General features: G+C 31.5%; 1 protein-coding gene across 5 annotated transcripts in view; it reads left to right on the top strand.

Annotated features, from left to right (window-relative positions):
• The window catches only part of LOC114330927 (protein mesh), a 160,338-nt gene that overhangs the window by 88,147 nt on the left and 47,242 nt on the right, over nucleotides 1–24,949 (top strand). For all 5 annotated transcript variants that reach the window (XM_028280398.2, XM_028280405.2, XM_028280375.2 and 2 more), the window contains 2 exons: nucleotides 4,363–4,688; nucleotides 18,478–19,085. In XM_028280398.2, the coding sequence (XP_028136199.2) occupies nucleotides 4,363–4,688; nucleotides 18,478–19,085 (934 nt within the window). The remainder of the gene's footprint in view (nucleotides 1–4,362; nucleotides 4,689–18,477; nucleotides 19,086–24,949) is intronic.

The following is a 24,949-nucleotide window of genomic DNA, read 5'->3' as shown; positions in this document are numbered from 1 at the left end:
TGTGTGTGTCTTTTTGGATGGGGAACATTGTGAATTGTAGTTTGGGCAATCGGCAAAAATGATTGTAAACGGGCTGAAACACTGCTGGCAAATGAATTGTTCCTTGGTTGCCATTAAATGGAAGTGGGTATGTCATGTATACGGGATGTAGAGTTTTCTAATAATAGTACACTTAGAACAGATACACTTAGTACCTATAGTGGGTATCTCTGATGATTGATGAAGGGTTGGATCCCAGGGAGGCTTGTCCCAAGCTTTCAGCTATTTATTAAGTACGTGCTTCTTAAAAATAGCTTTCAGATCACTTTTTTTGCAGATGTTCGTGTTGTAATTGTCTTCTTCTTCTTCTTCCTCTTTATAAGCAATTCTGCTTTTTCATTGGCGGATTGATACCTCTTTGGAAGGTGGTCACTCCATCTTTTGCGCGGTCGGCCGATACTTCTTCTGCCGATTGGTGATTTATCTCGTGCTATTTTGACCACACGTGTCTCCCCCATTCTGGTTATGTGGTTGTTCCATTCTTTTTTTCTATTTAGTGTCCATTCGTTTATACACTGTACGTTACATTGTCTTCTAATATCTTCGCTCCTCTTTCTATCTCTCAGTGTATTTTTTGTAATTCTTCTCAGTACTCTCATCTCTGCCGTTTCCAATAGTCTTTGTGTTGTGGCTGTATCGGGTCTTGTTTCTGATGCATATGTCATTGTTGGTCTTGCACTGGATTTATAAATTCTTGAGTTCATCTCAGTGTTAATATGTCGGTTTCGCCATATAGTGTTATTAAGGCATCCTGCCAATCTATTTGCTTTTTCTACTTGATTTCTCACTTCTTTGTCTAGGTCTCCGTAACTTGACAATGTAATTCCAAGATATTTTACTTCCATTACTTGTTCAATACTGATACCATCAATTTCTATTTTGCATCTGATTGGTTCTTTACTGATTACTATTGTTTTGGTTTTCTAAGATGAAATTGTCATATTGAATTCTTTTACTCTTATGTTAAATCTGTGGACTAATCTTTGCAGACTATCTTCATCTTAGGCCATCAATATTGCGTCGTCTGCGTAGCAGAGTATTTTTACTTCTTTGTTTCCCATTCTATAACCTCTTCCTTTGTTGACGTTTTTAATGATTTTATCCATGATTAAATTGAAAAGCATAGGACTCAATGAGTCTCCCTGTCTTATTCCGCTGCCTATATCTATAGGTTCTTTAAAAGGAGGTCTAAGGTACAATGCAACAAAGACCTAAAATTGGTATTGAGGATCTGCTACTTCGCTGATACGTGTTCTCGGTCTTACTGTATGGTGTCGAGTCTTGGACTGTGAATAAAAGTGAACTAAGTCGCCTGAGTCTTTCGAAATGTGGTGCTATAGAAGAATTTTAAAAGTTTCTTGGGTGGAGAAGATTCGAAACTCCACAATACTAGAACGTCTCAGCAAGACTACTGAGATTATAAAAAGCATCAAGAAGGAGAAAGCTGGTATTTCGGACATGTAATGAGAGGTTCCAAAAAAGATTGCTACAAAATATTATGCAAGGGAAAATAGCAGGCAAACGCAGTCCAGGACGAAGAAGGACTTCATGGTTGAAGAACTTGCGATATTGGTATAGTATTGATAGAAGCATGTTATTTAGAGTGGCAGTGAATAAAATTAAGATAGCTGTGATGGTAATCACAGTTCTGAAAGGACTTAATGCATGTACAAGAAGTGTTGTAATACGGAGTCAGCAGCTTCTTTTGTCTGTCATGCATCTCATTTCCAGGAATACCTACATGTTATATGTTCAGATAAGTGTAACAGACACTATTTGTTTTTATATATGTTACAGTTCAAGTTGATTCTCAGTTAGAGTTGACTATTCCTAGTTCGAGTCAACTCCAACTAAAACGAGCAGTAAAAGTTGATTTGAAAAATTTAATTCAACTTTTACTAGGTTGAGTCGACTGATATTCCTGAATCGATTCAGTAAATGTTGATTATACGAGTATAATCTCACGTGTTTTTTTGATGACTGTGCGTCTCTTTGTTTTGACCGTTTCAACTACTTATCATGATTTGAACATATAAGCCAGGAAATGAAGCTGAAAAAATGGAAAAACCTCGCAGTTTTTTCGTCCAGCATCGATTTGTACAAAAAATTTGGGGTTAGGCTCATTTTACCCTCTAGTACATTTTCTATATTGAGCCGTTGTACGCTTTTGGTTTTTTGAGGGTGATAACTACCCCTAATTATTGTAAAAAATTATAAAATAACATTTTAAACTTCAATATGGTCAACATTTAGTTTTTATTAGTTAAATCATCATCGTTTTATGCTTTAGGATAAAATATTATAATATTTTAACTCTTAAAACCAACCTTGTTGGAGTTATATATAAAAAAATTATTTATCCTAAAAGAATGATTTCGGCTTGGATCGATTTGCATAAAAATTTGGGATGAGAATCATCTTACCCTGTACTTCATAGTCTATATCATGCCCAAGGGCGTTGATTATTATTGTCAAAAATTATATAAAACATTGTAAACCTTAATATGGGTAAAATTTGGTTTTGATAAATTCCGTAAAATCGCTTAGTTTTTAAGTAGGGTGAGTTTAAAGGGCTCGAATAATAAGTAGTTGTTTGCTTGTAAATAGAGGTTTTAAGCAGCTATACCTCGCTAAATGTTCACTGTAAAGAAAATCTTTGCAAAGGTTAATTTTAGTTATTAAAAAAGATACAATTTAATACATACTTTATAATTGTTTTTTGTATCTCTAATATTTTCGGAGATATTTTGAATAAAAGATAAGAGATATTTTTAAGAGATATTTGACGAAATTTTAAAAAAAAAATTATCTTTCCAATCTCCAATTTTATCTCTTTTAACTCCAATTTTTCTAAATTTTAAATAAATCAAACTTCTTGGGTGTATTGATAATACATATATATAAAAAGAATTACAGAAGGTCGAAGATCAATTTGAATTAGGAGGGTAGTTTCCACTGATTTTTTCGTAGAAAAAAGTAGGTACCGACCTTATTTTGATCATAAGTCGCTCAATTTTTATGCTAAGAACTTTTTTTGAAAGGTCTAATTTTTATACTTAAAAAAATATTCTGTAAGTTTTCCTCGAAAAATGGAGTTTTTCCGTTATTATATTTGGCTTGGAATATTTCAAATTATGCATTTGACGAAAAAAGCTAACCTTTGACATGCCGTATCTCAGTTTGTATTGGCTGTAGAAAAATTATAAAAAAAAAGGATTTTGTTTCTGTTTCTAAAAGATATAATTTTTAAAGCTACAGTTTTTTTATTCACTGTATATTTTTTGAGTTATGTATTCTCAAAAAACCCTCTAAAAAGTCGATTTTTTTTGTCAGAAAAACTGTTACTTTCAACCGCGAATACCTCAAAATTTAAAATTTAAAATAAAAATTTAAAATTAAAATCTATTATAATACCTATATAAGTAAACCTGTGTTTTTGCCTGATGTGGTATTCCCACTGACCAGTGGTCATTCCTTATAAAGTATGTAGAATAAGTAGGATAGAAAATGTTAAGTAGATAAGTATAGAAAAATATATTATAAAATAAATGAGCAAAATTGGTGAATCGGCGAATGAGCCTTGAAGGGCCCGTCCCGTAGTCATACAACTCCAAAAAAAAATACCTCGAGATATATTAGTTTTACGAAGAAAACGTAACGAACAATTTTTTTTAGAAGTGCATTTTCCATCGATTTCCCTGGTTAAAATGTAATGAAAAATTCCCGCCCCTGAGATGGGGTAGCGGTGGCAACCACCTCTAAGGTTTCATCGTACAGCGGCATGATATAGAAAATGATCATTGGGCTATTCCCTACCTTCTGTGAAGATTTCAAGTAAATCCATGATAAACGAAAAAATTGCGAGCCAAAATGCTTCATTTCCTGAACTAATATCCAGTAACATTTAATTTCTAAATAGAATCGGTTGTTTGTGTGAATCAACTTTTACTAAATGGCATTGGGAAGAGTATACTTTAACTAGTTGGAGTCTACTAGTAAATGTTGAATAAAAATCTTCATTTTATATTTAGAATCAACATTTACTGAAACCAGCCGTTTGAGTTGACTCGAACTAGGAATAGTCAACTTCAACTGGATAATCAACTTGAACTGTAACATATATATTTCCGGGTTTCTACAGTTCCGATCTCTTATCGTACTACTCATCCATAAACGTTTTGTTTTTCTAGCTCGTGCTGGAGTTTCGTTCACATCGATGTAAGTGCGCTAACCCGCTCGGCTATCGGGTCGATATTCTTGTTCTTCTAGCTATAATCCCTCATATTTTATTATTTTATATTCGTTGATTCTATTATCGTTTAGGTTAATACATATACTACAAGCCAGAGCAGCATAGAATTAACACCGGTAATATGGAGCCGACCCATTCCACTCGGTTGGTACTTCCAGTTCCAATGGGAAAACCAGTACGGTAAAAATTGGCCCAAATATCTATGTGACGATTGGCTGAGAACGGACAGATATCTAAAAAACTTCGCCCACGAACTTGCTCAATGTCCCTGCACCGTCGAACAGGCTTTAGCTGACAAGGGCAGGTTTATGCCAGACTTCGATTGCGACAAAGATTCGAACCCGATTTGTTACTATAACAACCAAGCACTTCATTGTGTGAAAACTGGATCTCCCACGTAAGTAAATAATAAATTAGTAACAATACGTTTAAAATAATATAAGGTTATGGGCCCAGCATGTTTCCACTGCGCATTTCTTTTCCATTTTCTTTCTTGTTTGCACTAAAACCTCTGCATAACAGGTTGTAGCCATGATTCTTAAGTGATTTATTCTAGGTTTATTACCTATCCATAGCTCGTGGGGACTTATCCCTTTCCATCATTGACTTTTCTGTTCGATTGAGGATATAAGTTCTTAAAGACGAAAGACAAAACGTATGTACATTCGAAAGAAATTTTACCAAGAATGATTGTTACCAAAATAATAGCAATTCATAAGCTCTAGTCGTTTACCACAAACCAAATAAATCCACTACAGCCAATCGTTTCTGCAACTACTGTAAAAAGAAAAGACATTGGGTCAAAGTTTGCAGAAAATGGATAGCTGATGGACGACCTCCAAAAACAAAGCCAGAATTCAGCCAATTAGTCCACAAAGCCACTGCGCATCCGCTGGGAAAAATATTCAGATTCGGATTTTTTGCACAATCTTACTCAATAAGGACCCCTTTTAACAAATTTGCATGTGCCAGGACCAAAAGTGGGTCAAAACTTTTTTAAATGTTTTTTTTTGTTTTTTTCCTAAAATTATTTTTTTTGCATGGAACAAAGTTTTTTTCGGTTTTTTGGATCATTCCAAACAGAAAAGGTCTTTAGTGACATTTTTCTAAAGTTGATAGTTTTTGACCTATAAGCGATTAAAAATTGAAAAATTGCGAAATTGGTCATTTTTAACCCTCAAAAACTATGTGAAAAACTGAAAATTTGAATGTTGCTAAGGTAGGTAGATATTCTTTAAATATCGATTGATGAAATACCGAAGAGTTTTTTGCAATACAATATTCAAAACACCTTTGTTTTTTAATTGCTAATCAAGCGTGCGCGACACTATTTTCCACCGACAGTATGGTGCAAATGAAAGGAATAAATTCGTTATTTCGTAAACCGGCAACTTTAGGGAAAAATTCCGAAACAAGTCGATTTTTATTTTTAAGTTATGGTATTGTGGCATATGTAGTATACTAGTGACGTCATCCATCTGGGCGTGATGACGTAATTGATGATTTTTTTAAACGAGAATATGGGTCGTGTGCTAGCACATTTAAAAGGTTCTTTAATTCTCTATTCAGTGATATAAACATTTATATAATTATTTATACAGGGTGTCCTTCTACTTCTATTTTTTTCAAATAATTTAACTTAATAAAATTTTTTGGACACCCTGTATAAATAATTATGTAAATGTTTACATAACTGAATAGAGAATTGAAAAACCTTTCACATGAGCTACAACACGACCCCTATTCTCATTTAAAAAAATCATCGATTAAGTCATCACGCCCAGACGGATGACGTCACTAGTATACTATATATGCCACAATATCATAACTTAAAAATAAAAATCGACCTATTTCTGGTTTTTTCCTTAAATTCGCCGGTTTACGAAATAACGAATTTATTCCTTTCATTTGCACCATACTGTATACACATACAACGGTGGAAAATAGTGTCGCGCACGCGTGATTATAAATTAAAAAACAAAGGAGTTTTGAATAATGTATTGCAAAAAACTCTTCAGGATTTCATCAATCGATGTTTAAAAAATATCTACCTACCTTGACAATATTCAAATTTTAAGCTTTTCACAGAGTTTTTAAAGGTTAAAAATGGCTGATTTCGCAATTTTTCAATTTGTAATCGCTTATATGTTAAAAAGTATCAACTTTAGAGAAAAGTCACTAAAGACCTTTTCTGTTTGGAATGATCCAGAAAACCTAAAAAAACTTTGTTCCATGCGAAAAAAAATAATTTTAGGAAAAAAACAAAAAAAACGTTTAAAACATTTTTGACCCACTTTTGGTCCTGGCAACATGCAAATTTGTTAAAAGGGGTCCTTTTTGAGTAAGATTGTGCAAAAAATCCGAGTCGGAATATTTTTCCTAGCGGATGCGCAGTGGCTTTCTGGACTAAATAAAACGTTAACAATATAAGCCTGCTGATAGTTTCAGAAGAAGCGTATGCGGTTGAAAATGCAAATGAAAAAGATGATTGGTGGTTTGACAATTGTCTTGAGCAACCAGACAGAAGAGATGTGACCAATTCACCAGAATATTTTATTAGTTATGAAGAGTTTCAATCTCTTACTAACATTAAAGCAGCTGGCAAAGAAGTTCTTAAGACACTAGGGAAAGGAACTTTTAAAATGAAATAATTCACTCCTGATCATAAGGAACGAATCATTAAACTCAATGATGTCTTATACTTTCCTCAAATTTCTAAAAATCTGTTCTCAGTATTAACAATTCAAGACAAAAACACAAACGGTGTTTTTATATCTACTGTTACACACTGTCAACTAGAAATTAATAAAGGAATTGCTATTACTGGAACAAGAGAAGTAGGTACCATTGAATGATACCACAATAACAAAGATTGAATGAGCTCAACATTGCAGAAGACAATGCTAGTCCCTTGCTGCAGCTTTATCATGAGCGATGAGGCATCAAAATGTGAAACATGTGCAAGAAGAGCTTAAAAGTGACCATAAGATAAATATTAAGCTTGAAACATACGCACGAGAACCCTGCATTTATGGTAAAGCACGCTTCCACTGCTTGCTGGGCCCATAAACTTTTGTGAATTATGAATAATTTTCAGTCAAATAATTGTAATAAAAAGTAACTATTGAAAGTTCACATGTCTTCAAAAAATCCATAATTCGCAAAAATTAACGGAGCTTTATAGCGGAATTATAGCTTCTGCGGAACGTAACAATAAGCTCAAGCTGAAGAATTTAAGCCCAAACAGTCTTCTTATTTTTTTTTATCATAAAGTAACCATGAAAAAAATATTTTTTTAATAGAAGGAACTCAAAATGTCATCATAAGGCATTAAAACAAGTTATTTTGGTTTAAAAACAAGTTTTTGATCAAATTTTAGTATAGAAATCGTTAAAATACCGTTTTCTACATTTCTCTCCATTCCCAAAATACATCAGCTTCCATTTGGCTGAAAATTTGTCCATGTATAGTCAAAACACAGAGGTTTGAACTAATAGGAACTATAAGAGGTTAAAAGAATCTTTACAGTTTTACAATACAAAAAAAATACATGCAATAATATCAGACTCAAAAGTATATAGTCCAGTCGGGATAGCATTTGATCTTGCATGCCGAGCTGCCCAAAATTTTATTTTTCTAATTTTTAGAGGGATCAATAGTAGCCTAAATTAAAAATCGCGAATGAATTCTGCCGTTACTTTAGCCGCCATCTTTATTTTAAAGAATAACCGTTTTTGCTCAATATCTCCATCATTTTCAACTTTTAGACAAAAAGTGTAAGGACTGAAATTGTTGAAAATACGATTTTTTATAATTTATTTTATTGCAAATTTTTTTGGGACGTCGATATTTTCCGAGTTATGGAGGAAAATAGTGACAGTTAGAGCATAATTATTGAACTATCTCGTTTATTATTAGTTTTACAATAAAATTATGCCTATACAAAAATGGAGAGAATTAAATTGTATGCGATTTTTATCTCTACCATTTTTTTGACAAAATCAATATTGTATTAGGTACGTTTGCGGTAAAGGTGCGAGCGTAAGACCTGATTGGTTTTATAGCAGTTTTTTTGTTCAATATCTCCGCCATTTTCAACTTTTCTACAAAAATGGTAGGAAATTAAATTGTTTCAAATAAATCGTATTTACAATTATTACAATTTCTTTTTAACAATTTTTGTCGTGAGGTCGATATTTTCTGAGTTTATTGTACTTGCAGTAGACGCATATATTTTTTACTCTGATATTATTGCATGTAACTTTTTTTTATTGTAAAACTATAAAAATCCTTTTCACCATTTAAAGTTCTGTATTTTGGCTATATTTTTGCAAATATTCGGCCAAACCGAAGATCATGTATTTTGGGAATGAAGGAAAATGTAAAAAAAACGGTATTTTAACGTTTTTTGGACTAAAATTTGATCAAAAACTTGTTTTTGAATCAAAATAACTTGTTATAATGCCTTATAATGACATTTTTGGGTCCCTTCTATTAAAACATTGTTTTTTCACTGATACTTTATGATAAAATATACAAATTTGTTTAAATAAATTTCAAATCACTGCAGAATCGCTAAAAATGATATTTTGAGAAATAAAAAGAAGAAGACTGCTCGGGCTTAAATGCTTCAGCTCGAGCTTATTTTTACGTTCCGCAGAAGCTGTACATCGAGTTTCAGACAAATCAAAGGTCCAAAAGTTTTTGGGATTCAAAATTGAGTGGTTTGAAATGGTACTATTTGCATTTATAGATCACCTGACTCTTCCGTGGAACTATTTTTTCAGAACCTGCTTAATTTGTTAGATGACCTGCCCCATAAAAGTAGAAAAATTTTATGCGGGGACTTAAACATTAATTATGCTGCTGCTTGTGCTACACAAATATCCCTGGTCAACATATTTGAATCATATGGTCTATCAATGCACATTGATTCTCCTACAAGGATTACAAAAACTTCATCTACCATAATTGATTATATTGTCTCAGATTTCTCACTAGAGATGCATCAAGTCAAACTAGTTTGATTTTATTCAACAAACTTGACTTGACTTGAAAACCAAACTTTTTTTGTAAAAAAGTTTGACTTGACTTGATTTCGATATCTTTAGGTTTGACTTGAAATCAAACTTCTTCAAACAGTTTGAAGTTTGAATATCATAATATGGCGCAACGTGTTTATTTCCAATTCCAATTGAGAGCGTACCGACTTTTGTTTTGACTTATTTGGATAGGTCTGAATGTCTGAATCTGTACTCTGTTATTCCGCAAATTAGTTTATAGTTCATATTAAAAAGTTTATGCCTGCTTTGTTTATTACGTTCGTTTTGTAGTGTGTGCTTTGTGAAATAATATCTAAACCTGAATATTTTTTGGCTCAGAATAAGTAAGTTTTACTCTAGTAACACTCAAATAAAAATATAAATAAGTGGTAAGTATGGATAAAACGAAACTTGCTGGCAAGCAATTCTAAGCATACAGGAATCATTTTCAACAAATTTACGACCCTATTTTGATTTAAATATCTGGTGGCTTTCTGTATCAAGTTCAGGACCGCCGCTAAAATGTTGGTCGCCCGTGTGCAACTTAATATTTGCCGCCCCCTTTCAACATTTTGATCGTTTTAACATAAGTACTAGTATTTAAAGACATATGCAGGAGACCGTAACGCGTATATGAATAATAATTGCTCTAATCTTGACGTTACTTTTAGAACTTGATCCCGCGTACCAAAAGAAAGTTATTATTATTAGTTTTAATTGTGGAACAGGTTTAAAATTTGGAACGTCAGACTACGAAAACGTTCCATGTATTTTGTCGGACATAACTTCCAATGATTTGCTACCAGTTCATTAAACTCTTATGCAAAAATCAGACTGGTGTGTATTACCAACTGGGCATTTTAATGACTGGAACACGAAGAACATGTTTAAGGACAGGAATCATGTTGGTTAGTAATAGGAGTCTGATTTTTGCATGAGAGTTTAATGAAAGGGTAACAAATCAATTTGATGTTCTGTCCGACAAAATACATGGGAAGTTTTCGTAATCTGACGTTCCAACTTTTTAAACTGTTCCACAATTAAATCTTCTCCTGATCTAGTGTTCCCATACATCAAAGTTTGCCCGACTAGACACCGTTAAACTATTAACAAATTTTCAGCTTGCTATTAATCAACTTTTTTTTGGTACGCGGGATCCAGGCCTATTTGAAATACAGTAGTGTGCAAAAGAAACGATCACACTACTATAATATATTACAAACAAAATCGTTTATCAAAAGCGTCTCTGAAATCAGCAAATTCTCAACTTGACTGAACTGTAACCCATCTATAACCATACATTATAAGCATAAAGGAACAATATTATAGCTCGAGCAATCAAAATGATTTTTTTAAATCATCGAGTAATAAACAAGACTATTTTATTACTCAATGAGAGCAACTTACCAAGACCAAGCACTTACCTAAATTCTCGGAAAGTATGCTATTGTCGTATCGTAATACTCTTAAAAATGTTCAGAATTTGAAAAAATCGTATGGCATATGGACCAAGTATGTAGATAAAAATAAGGTCCGAAAGCCGCCAGCCCTTTGAATTAAAAAGTATTCCCGGAACTACTTTATGACTACAACTACAGCTGCAAAAGGGCAGTTCATAATAAATAACATGCTCTGGCATTTTTGTTTAGATTGTTTGGAATAGGGGACTTCATTAAATTGGATGGTCCGAGAAGTTAGCCACATTAGATTTTCATAGAACGTTGAATTGAAGTTTGACAGTGTTGCCATGTGATTATAATGTATGTAATGTATAATATGTTGCACGCTTCAAATATACAGAGAAAGCTTTGAAAACTATCTTTTTTACATTATTTTGTGGATTTTGCTATTTTTTAATGTATGTAAAATACGAACGAATAAATATTTGTTGTTTGTTTTGATATTAATTGCAGTTAATTATTAGAAATTGTTTTGTGGCAATTGTCCTGATAGGTTACTGAGTAGATTTGGCAATAGAGTGAGAACGTTTAAATTTGCGTTTGCCAGATTGCACAGATGTTCCGCAGATATACATTTTATGACTTTCTTTTTATTATATTATATTTCTTTTTATTATTTGAAATGAATGTACCTGAAATGCTTTTAGTTACTGAAAAGTGTTTACTTCGTCAGTACGTTATTTTTGTGTTCATTTTATATTTTTTAAAATATTAAAATGCCTACAACTATTGTAGCACGTGAAAGACTTTTGAACATAGCGCAAATGCGGGAAGAGCGATTCACTTTAGATTCACATATATTTCTTTTAATTAATTATTAATGTTCTGACAGTTTTATGTAAATTATTTATACTTATTACAAATAGCAATTTTTTTTAATTTCTGCGTTTGTCGGTTTGATAAATAAAACACATTATTATCGCGATATTTGTCATTTCAAATAAGTACTTTAATTAATAATAATAAACATTACATTATAATACACAACACTAATTTACATTTGTTACCAGGTTGACGTTTTGTTATGGAATTATAATACATATTATATATTTATACAAAAAAATATATATACCTACCCTTTACCCATATAAATAGTTACCACTTCCATTTTAGACAAATTATATATTTTTCCTATACGCTGTGAGCTCGTACGTAGAGGGGATATTTACAAATTCGCGAACGCCAGTAGTGGCAAGTCTGTAAACGTTTACCGGAAATTTGACATAAATGTCAAAGTGATTAATTTAAAATTAAAATTAAAAACATTAATTATAAAAAATATTAGTTGGTCAAAGCTGTGGTATATATTTTTACCTTAAATATACTTACGTCTTAAATAATGAATTTAAGTTTTTTTAATGTTCCGTAATATGTAATTATAAATTAATCTTAGCGCCATCTACACGATAATTGTGAAATTATCCGAAGTAAGAAATTCATATTTTATTAATAGAACGTCAAAATGATTAGCAAAATCTTAAAAAAATCGATTACAATTTAATTACTTTTTTGCGTTGTAAATATTAAGCGATAATAATTAAATAATAAATTTAAAAATTACCGGTAAAAGTTGAATTAATAACCGCTAGGAGCGACACCAGCGAAATACGCTATGAACTTGTACGTAGAGTGGATATTTATAAAATCGCGAGCGCCAGTAGTGACAAGTCTGTAAACGTTTACCGGAAATTTGACACAAATGTCAAAGTGATTAATTTAAAATTAAAACTAAAAACATTAATTATAAAAAATATTAGTTCTCCAAAGCTGTGGTATATATTTTTACCTTAAATATACTTACGTTTTAAATACTGAATTTACGTTTTTTAATGTTCCGTAATATGTAATTATAAATTAATATTAGCGCCATCTACATGATATATGTGAAAGTAGCCGAAGTAAGAAATTAATATTTCATCAATAGAACGTCAAAATGATTAGCAAAGTCTTTAAAAAATCTATTACAATATAATTACTTTTTAGCGTTGTAAATATTAAGCGATAACAATTAAATAATAAATTTAAAAATTACCGGTGAAAGTTGAATAGTAATCCGCTAGGATCGACACCAGCGAAGCTCAGAGCGTATAATAGTACTGTGGACTTGTATGTTGTATATCTGTATTTTTAGTTGCATATAGTCTGGAGCCTGTATCACAGCTTTATTATTTCTGTGGACTTGTATATCTGTATTTTCAGTTGCATATATTCTGGAGTCTCTTATTATCACAGCTTTTTAATATTTTTGTCTTTAATCAATGTTAGAGTTTTTTCGATTGCTATAAGTTCAACTGAAAAGATGCTATGTAATAATATTACTAGATAATCTGTAATTATTGTATTGGCGACTTTATTATTTACACAAATCTTATTTTTATATAGATAATAAATAAAGTATATAGTAAAATCTTAAAACAGCAGAATTTTACTTACTTTGCACTTTATTTTACAAATTTCATTTTCATATAGATTATAATAAACAAAAAATATATAGTAAAATAAGCAGCAGAATTTTACTTATTTTACACTTTTTAACTTTATTATTGATACTAAAATCTTGGTATTTCGAGATAATTAGAGAACATTAAAAATTTAAAAAATTTTGTCGTTATTTTATCTACATAGTTAATGTTTTACATTTATTGTCAATAAATAAATTAATAAAAACATATCACATGCTCTTTCCCGATTTATTCTAAGAACACATGGCAACACTGTTAGGCCTTCATTTCCTTGTATCTGTAGCTAACTTCTCGGACCCCGCAATTTAATGAAGTCCGGAATAGGTATTAGAGTTTATAGAAATATCATTACTATTTTTAATTTTTTGAATTTATTTTCGTTGTAAAAAAATTATTATCATCAGTGGTATGCTTTCGGCCGCTCGTGTGCGATGCACACTTTGCACACATGGTAGCGACGGCCCTGATCAAGTTACTTTTATATGGCACTCATTGTATTTAGGGGAGTGCAATTAGAACGAAAACATGCATTGTTTCGGAAAAATTCAAACAAGCTTATATTTTTCTAAAACTTTGTTTGTTAGTTTATATACATGTTAAAGTAAAAAGTTCTACTCGCGGATTTGGCAGCTAATTGTTTATTAATTGTTTAAACAATAACAATTGTTTTGTATTAATAATTTCAAAAATATCGTCAAATTCATCATGTTACTTTGATCAAATATGTTTGTATTTTGTTTTTGATTACACTGAATCCGAATATGGCATTGCAATTTGAAAATTCTTATACAGAAGCTCTTATACAGTATGTCTGCGTAGTTAGGAACCACATGGAAAACTTTTTTATTATCAATTTTACGAAAAAAATTTATTCTTTATAAAAGGCTCTGTATAGTCAAAAATCTAAAACTCAACCATCAGATATCAAATTTTATCAATTTTATAGTTATGTCAAAAATATGAATTTCGTTAAAGAGTAAAGTAAAGTACCTTTACATTTCAGAATATCAAAAAATGCTATTATGAAAAGTTGTTTGAAATTAAAAACTAGGTAATTACATTATTCTAATCGAAAAAATTTTTAAAATTTTTTTTCAAATTACGGATAGGTACTCATCATCATTTTATTACATTTATGATAACTATTTTATTATCACTTTTACGAAAAAAAGTTATTCTTCATAAAATGCTCTCCCTGGTCTAAAATCTAAGATACAACCATCAGATATTAAGCTTTTTTAATTTTATACGAGGTATGTAAAAAATATGAATTTTTCTTAAGAGTTAAGTGCCTTTATTATTCACAATATTTTAATTACAAGGATGTAATTGAACACTAAAACAATTTTTTTTAATTCCAAACAACTTTTCTTAATAAAAATTTTCGATATTGTGAAATTTAACGATACTTTACTCTTGAGTGAAATTCATATTATTTGACATACCTCGTATAAAATTCAATAAATTTGATATTTGATGATGGCATCTTAGATTATATACGATGCAGAGTATTTTATAAAGAATAACTTTTTTTCGTAAAACTGATAATTGTTTGCTGAACATTTATTATTGTTGAAGTTTATTATTAAATGTATTTTAGGTAAGTTTTACAGAAAAAAGTTTTGATCACTTTATATAAATATTTTTTTAGCTGGTAATTTTCGGTTTTTGTATTACATTTTTGTTATCTTTCTTAATTTTCTCAAAAAGAAATAGTCTATTTTATTTCTAAAGTAAATAATTTCGTGCATTTTAAATATTACATCCTAAGCTGTAAAAAAGCACTTATAAAACTGTAATAGATATGTTTAAACTTGAGTAATACCGTCTTAAAGTGGTGGTAATTCTATAAAACTACGAAGATGTCAATAGTTACATTTTTTAAGACGGCATATCATTTGAATTAAATTTTTGAGATTTTTTTTAAATAAATCATCATTTAGTACAAATTCTTGAAAGGTAAGTCGTGCAAAATTGAGGGTTTGATAACAAAAATAGTATTAGTTACACATTTTTAAATCTTTTTTAAACAAATTTCATGTAAGGCTCATTTTCCGCCCACACCGTACTTATGCCCATACATTTTATTGCTTTTTATTATAACCATAAGATAGCTTAATTATTCTTCTTTTAGGTTCAATTTGTAAAATTTCATTTGATCCATTAGTTAAAGAATTACATTAAAATAACTCAACCGTGCACTTCGCCGTACGCTAGTTTACAGTGCGCCAATGTTTGTGAGAAGGGTGACTTTAGCGTTATAAATAAAAAATTATAGAAGATACAGATTTAATTTTAGAAAATTCTTTATATAAGGTTTTTTTGTAAAATTTTCTGAATTTTTCAATGGTCAAGTCAGTTTTGTTCTAAAATTTATATTTTCGGACTTATTTAAAAAAACATCAAACTTCGTAGTTCATTTGTTTAATAAAAAATGAAGCATCCACTTCTCGAGTAGAACTTTTTGATATGTTGTTTATTAAACATGTCTTAATGAAATTACAGAAAGTTCTACTTTGTTTGATTTTTTCCAAAGTGAAAATATATATGCACTCCCCTAATTATTAATTTTCTTATCTTAATTGGCAACTAACGTCTATCTCGACAAATAAGTATATCTACTAAATAAATGATTTTTCAAACTCTTTCAAACTAGTTTGACAAACAGTTTGAATTTTCAAACCTGTACAATTGATCAGTTTGACTTGACTTGAATTATTTATCAGAAGGATTGACTTGAGTTTGACTTGAAATTAAGTCAAACTCAAGTCAAGTTCAAACATTCAAGTCAAACTTATGCAACTCTATTTCTCACCCCGTGATGTCTGCGCTACAACTGTTAATGCGGGACTATCTGATCATGAAGCGCTTTATACGAAGTTTAACATCTTTAGCAAGTCATCCTCGAAAACTCGACGTTTAGGCAGGATTTTTTCCGGTCGGAACTTTCGTAAATTCCAAAATTTATGCTTAACCTCTGAGTGGCACTTTCCTTCTATGGACATCGATTATAATTTCAGTGATTTTTTGAATAAGCTGGTCTGTATCTTCATTAAAGCATTTCCTTTGATCACAATTAAGCAAAAACATCGCAAACCCTGGACTACCAAAGGTGTCCGCATATCAGCCAAAAACATGCGTTCACTACTGTATATCAAGAAATTTACTACCAATGTCTCTGTTACTGAACATATCACCAAGTACAGGGCAATCTATTTAAAACATAAAATTGGCTAAAAAATTGTACTATCAAAATCGTCTCAGAAGCTCTAAAAGTGTTGCAAAAGAAACTTGGTCCATAATAAACGATCTTCGAAATAAAACTTACACAGCTCAAATATTTTCCCTTCCAGACACAGAAAATCTAAATGAATACTTTGTTAATGTGAGTAAAAATATAACATCAACTATTGTGTCACAACAAGATCCCATTTCCTATCTCCCTAATTCAGGAAAGGTTTCGAATTCATTCTTTATGAGACCGGTTAATAAATCTGAACTGATCCAAACAATCAATAGTATCAAAAGCAAATCTTCCTGTAGTACCGATGGACTATCCATAAAAATTTTCTCAAATCTCCCAGACAATGTGTTGTGAGTCCTCATCTCTCTAATTAATGATTCTTTTGAGAAAGGTAAATTTCCAGAGTGCCTAAAGACGGCCATCATTATTTCTCTTCATAAGGGTGGTGAAAAATATATTGCCTGCAATTATAGACCTATTGCATTACTACCGGTACTCTCCAAAATTATTGAAAGACTCATAAAAGCCCGACTTATGTCCTTTCTCGTTGATAACAAGATTTTATCACAAAATCAGTTCGGCTTTTTAAATAATAAATGTACCACCGATGCCATGTTTTCTGTACTACATGAGGTTTATCAAGCATTAAACAATAATCTCCACACTGCCATTGTTTTTTGTGATTATGCCAAAGCTTTTGATTGTGTAAATCACGACATTTTGATAAAAAAACTAGATTTCTATAGAATTCGAGGTATTTCTTTGAACTGGTTTCAATCTTACTTGGATAATAGGAAACAACTGGTTAGAGCAAATGATACAGACTCTAGTCTCAAAAATGTTGTATGTAAGGTTCAGTATGTAAGGTTCACAAGGTTCAGTATTGGGTCCTTTACTTTTCCTTATCTTTATTTATGACATCACGAGCTTAAAAATCGATGGAAAAGTTTTTCTTTTTGCTGACGATACCAGTATCACTTGGAGCAACTCAAATATCGCAACTCTTCATGCTATTATAACTTCTGATCTACTCACAATAAAATCCTAGTCCGATTCTAATTTACTCTGGTATTTTTTTAGATAGCAACCTTAAATGGTCCCTTCATATCGATGTGTTAAGCAAGAAACTATCCTTAGCTTGCTTTGCAATAAGATCTGTTTCGAAGGAAATGGATTTAGCCTCTTCCAAAATAACATACTTTTCATTGTTCGAGTTCCATCTTCGATATGGTCTGCCTTTTTGGGGTTCTGGTACAACTGCCCAATCCGATGTTATTTTTAAATTACAAAAAAGAGCAATAAGATATATGTTTGGCCTCAGCAGAACAACACATTGCAGAAGCTACTTCAAAGATCACAGGATTCTAACATTACCTTCTTTATATATTTTAGAAACTGTTTGCTTAATTCGTAAACATCTACATGTCCTTCCAGCAAGACCTAGACATGACCATTCCACCAGAAATTCTACCTTTGACATATATTTACCGATCCCGTCCAGTGAGTTAGTAAAGAAATCTATATTATATTCTGCAAAAAAACTATACAACCATCTCCCTCTACAACTTAAATCTGCAACATCTTTCCCCAAGTTCCGTAAAATGACAAAAGCCTATTTATCTGAAAGACCATATTATTCAATAGCAGAGTTTCTTAACCAATAACTAAGAAATTACAGTGTTCTTATGTATAAGTAGAATCTTTATCTATATTTGAGTGTCATAAGCAGCAGCATAACTTATTAAATTACTTATTAAATTTCTTAAGGTAGATTACGCAATTTGCAATTTTTTTTTTTAATTTTGCAATAGATTGTTACTGATTTTTATTTCACTTTATTATGTTTTATTTATATTGACGATTTGTATAATTTTAGTAAATTGTATTTGTTATTGTTTTTATTTATGATTCTTGTAAGCTTTGTCTATAAAATTGTTAAATTTTTCATGACAATAAAGCATATTTCTATTGCTTACAGTTTAGAAGGCTCCGAACAACAATGTTGCTATGATAAAAACGGCTTTTTGATGCTCTCTTACGATCAGCAATGGGGTTCTAGTCCGAGACGTTGCCACAACTTGGGTAAAATGCCTTACAATGAAGCGACAAAAGTGCCTACTCTCTCACAATGGTTTAATGACATGGTACCCAAATATTTGTGTTGTCTTTGGCAAGACGAGCAAGCTGTGGGATGTGAAACACTGAGATTTGAACGGAGACCTACACAGGATTGTGTAGCTTACCAAGCACCAGGTGTAGCAGGAGTCTACGGTGATCCACACTTTGTTACTTTCGACGATGTAGAATATACGTTTAATGGAAAGGGAGAATTCGCATTGGTGAAATCAGTTACGCAAACGGACAATCTGGAAATCCAAGGAAGATTTGAGCAAATGGACCCTAACACTTATGGTGAGGTTAGAGCTACTCAACTGACTTCTGTAGTAGCTAAAGGTAATAACACAATAGCAATTGAAGTCAGAAGGAGACCTCTAGATTCTAGATGGAGATATAGGTTGGATGTTATAGCAGATAATAGAAGACTTTATTTTGATAGACCCTCACTAAAATTCCAGCACTTCCAAGGTATGAAAATAAATAGTTGTACAGTAAAACCTGTCAGTAACGGCCACTAAAAATGAAAGAACTATTGGCAGATATAGAAAGGTGGTCGGTATTGCTAGTTTTTCTAGTCTGCATATAATTGGTTTGGGGAATTTTTAAGCTGACCGTTAGTACAGGTCTCCGGTTTTGGCAGGTGGCCGTTAACACAGGTTTTACTGTAGTATGTTTTTTTAGTTCTGAGAAAGGTTTTAAGGACAAAATCACATCTAATAAATTGTTTTTAACATTTGGGTCGTATTGTTTTTAAATTATACATAAAAAAACTGAATGTTTCTTTACACTTATAAATAGATTCTTAAGAGATGCAATGTAAAAAATAAAACATTAATCATGGTAACTCGAGTACCCTTCACATATGAAAGGTAAAAACTAACTATAAAGACATAATCGACTTAATTTAAGTATTTAAAGAAGTTTATGAAAACTCCTTATAGGAGTAACAGAACGTGAACTAGACCTGCAGCGTTACGGCATACGCCGCTCTGTATGCTTTATATATAATAAATAGTGGATGAAGTCTGTCATTGTACGCTCAACGCTGCGTGCAGCTACTATACAAATCAGACGAAATAGATCATAAAAATTTCTCCTAGAAATAATAGTGAACAGTGGCGTTCTGAGCATGGTTCCGAGGGTTCCGCGGAACCAGGGCCCGGGCCCCGCAGGGGCCCGTTCAAACACGATTTTTGTTTCTTTTTATTTCCAATTTGATGGGGACATTTTGAACTACACAAGTAAAAACTAGAAAATATTTAATAAATTTTTATTTTTGAATAGTTACTTAAAAATAGAGCCTGGATTATATGCAAAATGCATGTGCATAAACATGCAGCATATTTGTGGGTTTCTTTATAAATACATAGCTATTCATATTTACTTGATTAAGGGCATTTTGCGGCATGTTTTGATGTGTTAAAAAATATTGCACAAATATATCCTATATATATTTAGATAATACTTTCTTAAAATTATTCATAGCAGGTATATTCTTGGGGTATCTACTAAATAACTTTATTACTTTATTCCAAGTATGTATCTACTAAATTGCTTTATTATAATACAAGTTTTATTGTTTGGGAAAACCCATCTGGAACTATTTATCAGTAGAATAGGGCCAACAGGTAGCTAGGTATAGTAAATTCGTATTTAAATCCTCTTTACGGCAAAATGCCCTTTAAATGTCAACAAATGTTTAGTGAGAAGTCTGTTCAGAATGAACTGTCCTATATTAAATCAAATTTTGACATAATTGTAAATTCTATTACAAAACTAGAGAGTCAAAGATGGAAGAACCTCAGAGATAGCATTTGCAAATAATAATATCAAAGATATCAAAGAAAGAATAATAAATCTGGCAGAGATAATTGGAAAAAAAATTAAAGATAAATTTAGTGACGTTTTAAACAGAAATGAAGGCTGTCATAATATGTTATAGCTTTATTCTTTAACAATATCCCTGTAATAATATTGTTGCTAGAGAGGTAAGTTGTCATTGTATACCGGGTGTACCAATCATAATGTGTTTTTTTCTAAAAGTTCGGAACACCCTATGGAATATTTTTCTTCTTCTTCTTGCAGTATCATCTCCTATCGGAGGTTGGCTACCATCACAGCAATCTTAACTTTGTTGGCTGCAGCTCTGAATAATTGTATTGAACTGCACCCGTACCACTCCCTTAAATTTCGCAACCAGGAAATCCTCCTACGTCTCACATTTCTCTTTCCCGAGAGTTTTCCTTATGAGTCTTAGCAGGGAATTCTTTTCTCCTCTCATTATGTAGCCCAGATATTTCAGTTTTCCGTTTTTTGTTATTTTTGTTTTTTGATTCATTCGCTTATGTTCTATAATAAAAGAGATATATCCTTTTATATTACAAATGAGGTTTGCTATATGGGCTTTAATAACAATATCATTCCAAATCTCGAGAGCTACTGTTTCTACCACTTGTAAGGTTCTAGGAGGCAAACGATGACGTAAGCTTCTGCCAATTACGTCCCACAAATGTTCGATTGGGTTAAGATCTGGACTATGCGGTGGCCAATTCAAAATCCGAAGATTTACCTGTTGTAAATTTTCGGTTACAGTTCGTGCAAAGTCAGATCTTGCAGTATCGTGCATTAGCAAAAAATTGTTACCAATATAAGGAGCCGATAGCGTGGTAGCTAAGTTCTTCGCTATGTAAGGTGACTGCTTGAACGCACTCATTGCGGGTCAAATTCCTTGTAGCGCGTTCTACTTCCATCAAACAACAAAAAAAATTACGGGCATAAATAATAAATCTACTAATTTTTACAACAAACCAGACACTTTTTACTGTTAACAATTTGACATTTATCAAATTGTTAATTTATCATAGCCTACTTTAGGCTTGTTTATTAAACTAAGCAAAAAGTAAGTATTTATTGACGAAATACATGGCTAGTTGTTAAAATACCTAACTTTTTATTTTTCAATAAAAGCGAATTAATTGAAAAATAAAATGTTAATAAAACGTGATGCTATACAGGGTGATTGATTAGTAGGGTAAAGCTCAATAGCTCCGCTATAGTAATAGATAGCAATGAAAGTTAATAACAAAAATTTTAGCCACATTTGAGCTTCACATTACAAAATTAGTTAGAATGCTACAGGGTGTTCAATAACACAGTGGCAGACCAAACTTATGTTTTTTTAAATAGAACACCCTATATTTTATTTTAAATTCGAAATCCTGTTAACTTCTCCATCACAAAAATATAAAGGTTTGTTATGTTATACAGGGTATTTACAAAGTTATAACCAATTTTATATGAAAATCGTAACAAGTTCAACTCCCTGTATAAATAAAAATAAGCAAGACAACAATGGTTTATTAATGCCATATTTTTTAACGTATTGTCAAAATTTTCAAGAATGGTCGATATTGCTAATTTTCTTTATATCAAATACAGGGTGAGTCAAAACGCAAGTACATTATTTTCTCAGTAATTTTAAATGGAATTTATATGTGCATATAATGTATAAAGTAACTTTTAAAATTGCGATATCTCAGGAATGGTAACTCTTAAGAAAAAATTGTAAGGACTATTTTTGTAGAGAATGTTAAGATCTACAACTTTGGTTTGAGTTATTTTTTTGATGAAACTTACCGTTTTCGAGAAAAATCCAAAAAATCTCAAATTTTGACCTTTAACCCCGAATAACTTTTGTTGCACACATGGGATCGATGGGAACTTTTAAAACTTTATTTGTTATGGTAAACTCTAGCTCTCCACCAAAATTTGGCTCTCCGGCAATTTTTGTTATTTGCCAACTATTTTGATGTCTAAGTTGACCGGATTATAATACATTAGAACACACAGACCATCCCATATATCTTGGAGTTACTCTGGACCGGTCCCTCTCCTACAGACAACGTTGCATAAAAACGAGACCGAAAGTAACAACTAGGAAGAGCATATTCAGAAAGCTAACGAGAAGTAAATGGGGAGCATGCCCTGCTTAAGAACAACGGCACAGATACTGTGTTTTTCTACTGCGGAATATGCGTGCCCCGTTTGGGGCAGATTTGCCCACACCAAACAAGTTGATACTGCGCTAAATGAGACATGCAGGATACTAACGGACTGCACGAAACCAACGCCACTTTCAAATCTATATAAAGCAGCGGGTTTTGCACAACCCTCAACGCGCAAAGGCGTTGCAGAGCACATAGAGAAAATTAAACAGATTGCGGAGGAGCGGCATGTCCTATCTATACAAAAGCTCGAACATCACAAAAGCGACTAAAATCTAGGAAAAGCTTAATTGGAACAGTGCAGGATGAACCGCCTGAGGAGTTTCCTCTTTCCCAGGTTCAATGGACCGGCAAATCTCTAGACATTAAAACGTAGAAAACTATGAATAGGATAAAAACGGGGTCGCTCCTGTAAAATCAAACATGGTAAAATGGGGGGGAGACTAAGTTGATGTGATCTGCGACTGTGGAGAAACACAGAATATGGAACATTTTCTTACTAGACCAGAGTAGAAAAATAAATATGAGCGATTTCAGGGTAAAAATCAATACAGGTATTTGAAGGTGCTAAATGGTAGGATGGATATAGTTAATTAAAAATACATACAGAACTACTCGTAAATCGACCTCATTTTTTTATAAAAAAAAAAGGCCAAAGTCAAAAAATATGGTTTTTGGCCTATAGCATTTTTAGTATCATATTTACAGCAAAAGTTGTTTCACAAAAGTTGTGTATCATGAAAAAACGATTAATTTGAATTTTTTTAAGTTAAAATCCATAAAAAATTAACCGAGATAATTGCAAAAAACAACGTTTTTTGCACTATTGTGTAACTGTTAATAACTTTTACCAAAAAGGCCGTAAGGAACTTATTGTACCTTGATCACGAGGCAATTAAGTGCCTTTATTAGTGTACAAAACTTTAAGAAGATATATTTGTTAGTTTACGAGTTATGGTAAATGTTTATCCTAGACATCGAATGTTTAAACAATCATTGTTGCCCTAGGAGTATTTTCAGAGCTTTTTGGCAAAGTGAAATGAGTTCTTAAAGTCTCAAAGTACTAAGAAAGTTAGAAAAAAGGATATATTTGTTTTTCAAATGTTGTTAAACAAGTCGCTAAAAAATGGTAAATTTTTGTCCTTATAAACAATTAGAATATCTTTGTTATTTTTTCTGATAAATAACTATAATTGACTGTATCAAAAAGCTCGTAAAAAACACATATTAAAAAAGAAAAACCAACTTTCTAGGACCAATGATAATCAAGTTATACTTTATTTTTGAAAAATCACATCTGTATTGTTTATAAATATAAGAGTTGAAATTTTTACAGAATGATAATAAATATTTATATTTTATATTTCAATTAATAAGTACGGAATATCTTCTATTTAAAACGAGTAATAACCGTTTAAAGTGAAGTTACACACGCTGACTGATCTGGGACCGTGTGATGGGGAAGATTGTCGGAGTCCAGTTTCGCGCGTCGAGATTTTGCTATAAAAAGTTCAATTTGGAGCGCTTGAAAAATTTTACAATATCTCAGCTTCCAGAGAACGTAGAGCCTTCATTTTTTTTTTAATTGGAGTAACTCGACGAAAGAATAGCTACTAGCTAATTTTCATTTACCGGAAAAATCGGAAAACTCTGGAAAATGCATTTTTTTATTCAACATGCATTTACAACGTTAACACATATAATTTCATAAATATTGTCATGAAATATTATAAAGTGAATAAATATTAAAATAAAATTATAGTATATACCTATTTATATAGGGTGGTTTATTTTATTCGCCTCGGTGTCTGTACGGAAAACGACTTGATGTAAAAAAAATTTCTTCATAAAAAATATACCAGGCCATTAACACTGCTATCTTAAAATAATGTGAATTATACAGGGTGCTTAAAAAAAGAGTGGTATAGCAAAAATATTTTTTTATGGAACACCCTACACCTGATGAAATTTTTAAATTGCCCTTAAAAAAGAAGCTATACTATACCTAAGTACAGGGTGTTTTGATTTATTTCAATTTTTAGAAAAATGTAAAGATTTAGAAAAAAAATAAATATTTACAAATCTAAGAATCAGTGACAATTTTTTTCTTGGATCTTCATAATAGACTCTTCAGCATATTTAAACAGATGTTTATTGTAACAAAATTTTTAATTACTTAGTCGTACATTTTTAGATTTAAAAATTAATTAAAAACAAAAACGTTCTCAAATAAAAAAAAACAATATGTATAGATTATAATTATTCATCTTCATTAATTCTACACTGTTTTTGTACAGGTTCATTAATTTCTTCCACATTATCCATAAT

The sequence above is a fragment of the Diabrotica virgifera genome, chromosome 5, assembly GCF_917563875.1.
Source record: "Diabrotica virgifera virgifera chromosome 5, PGI_DIABVI_V3a".
NCBI classification, from domain to species: Eukaryota; Metazoa; Arthropoda; class Insecta; order Coleoptera; family Chrysomelidae; genus Diabrotica; species Diabrotica virgifera.
Note: the sequence above shows the minus strand (reverse complement) of the source record. Positions and strands in the feature narration are given on the sequence as shown.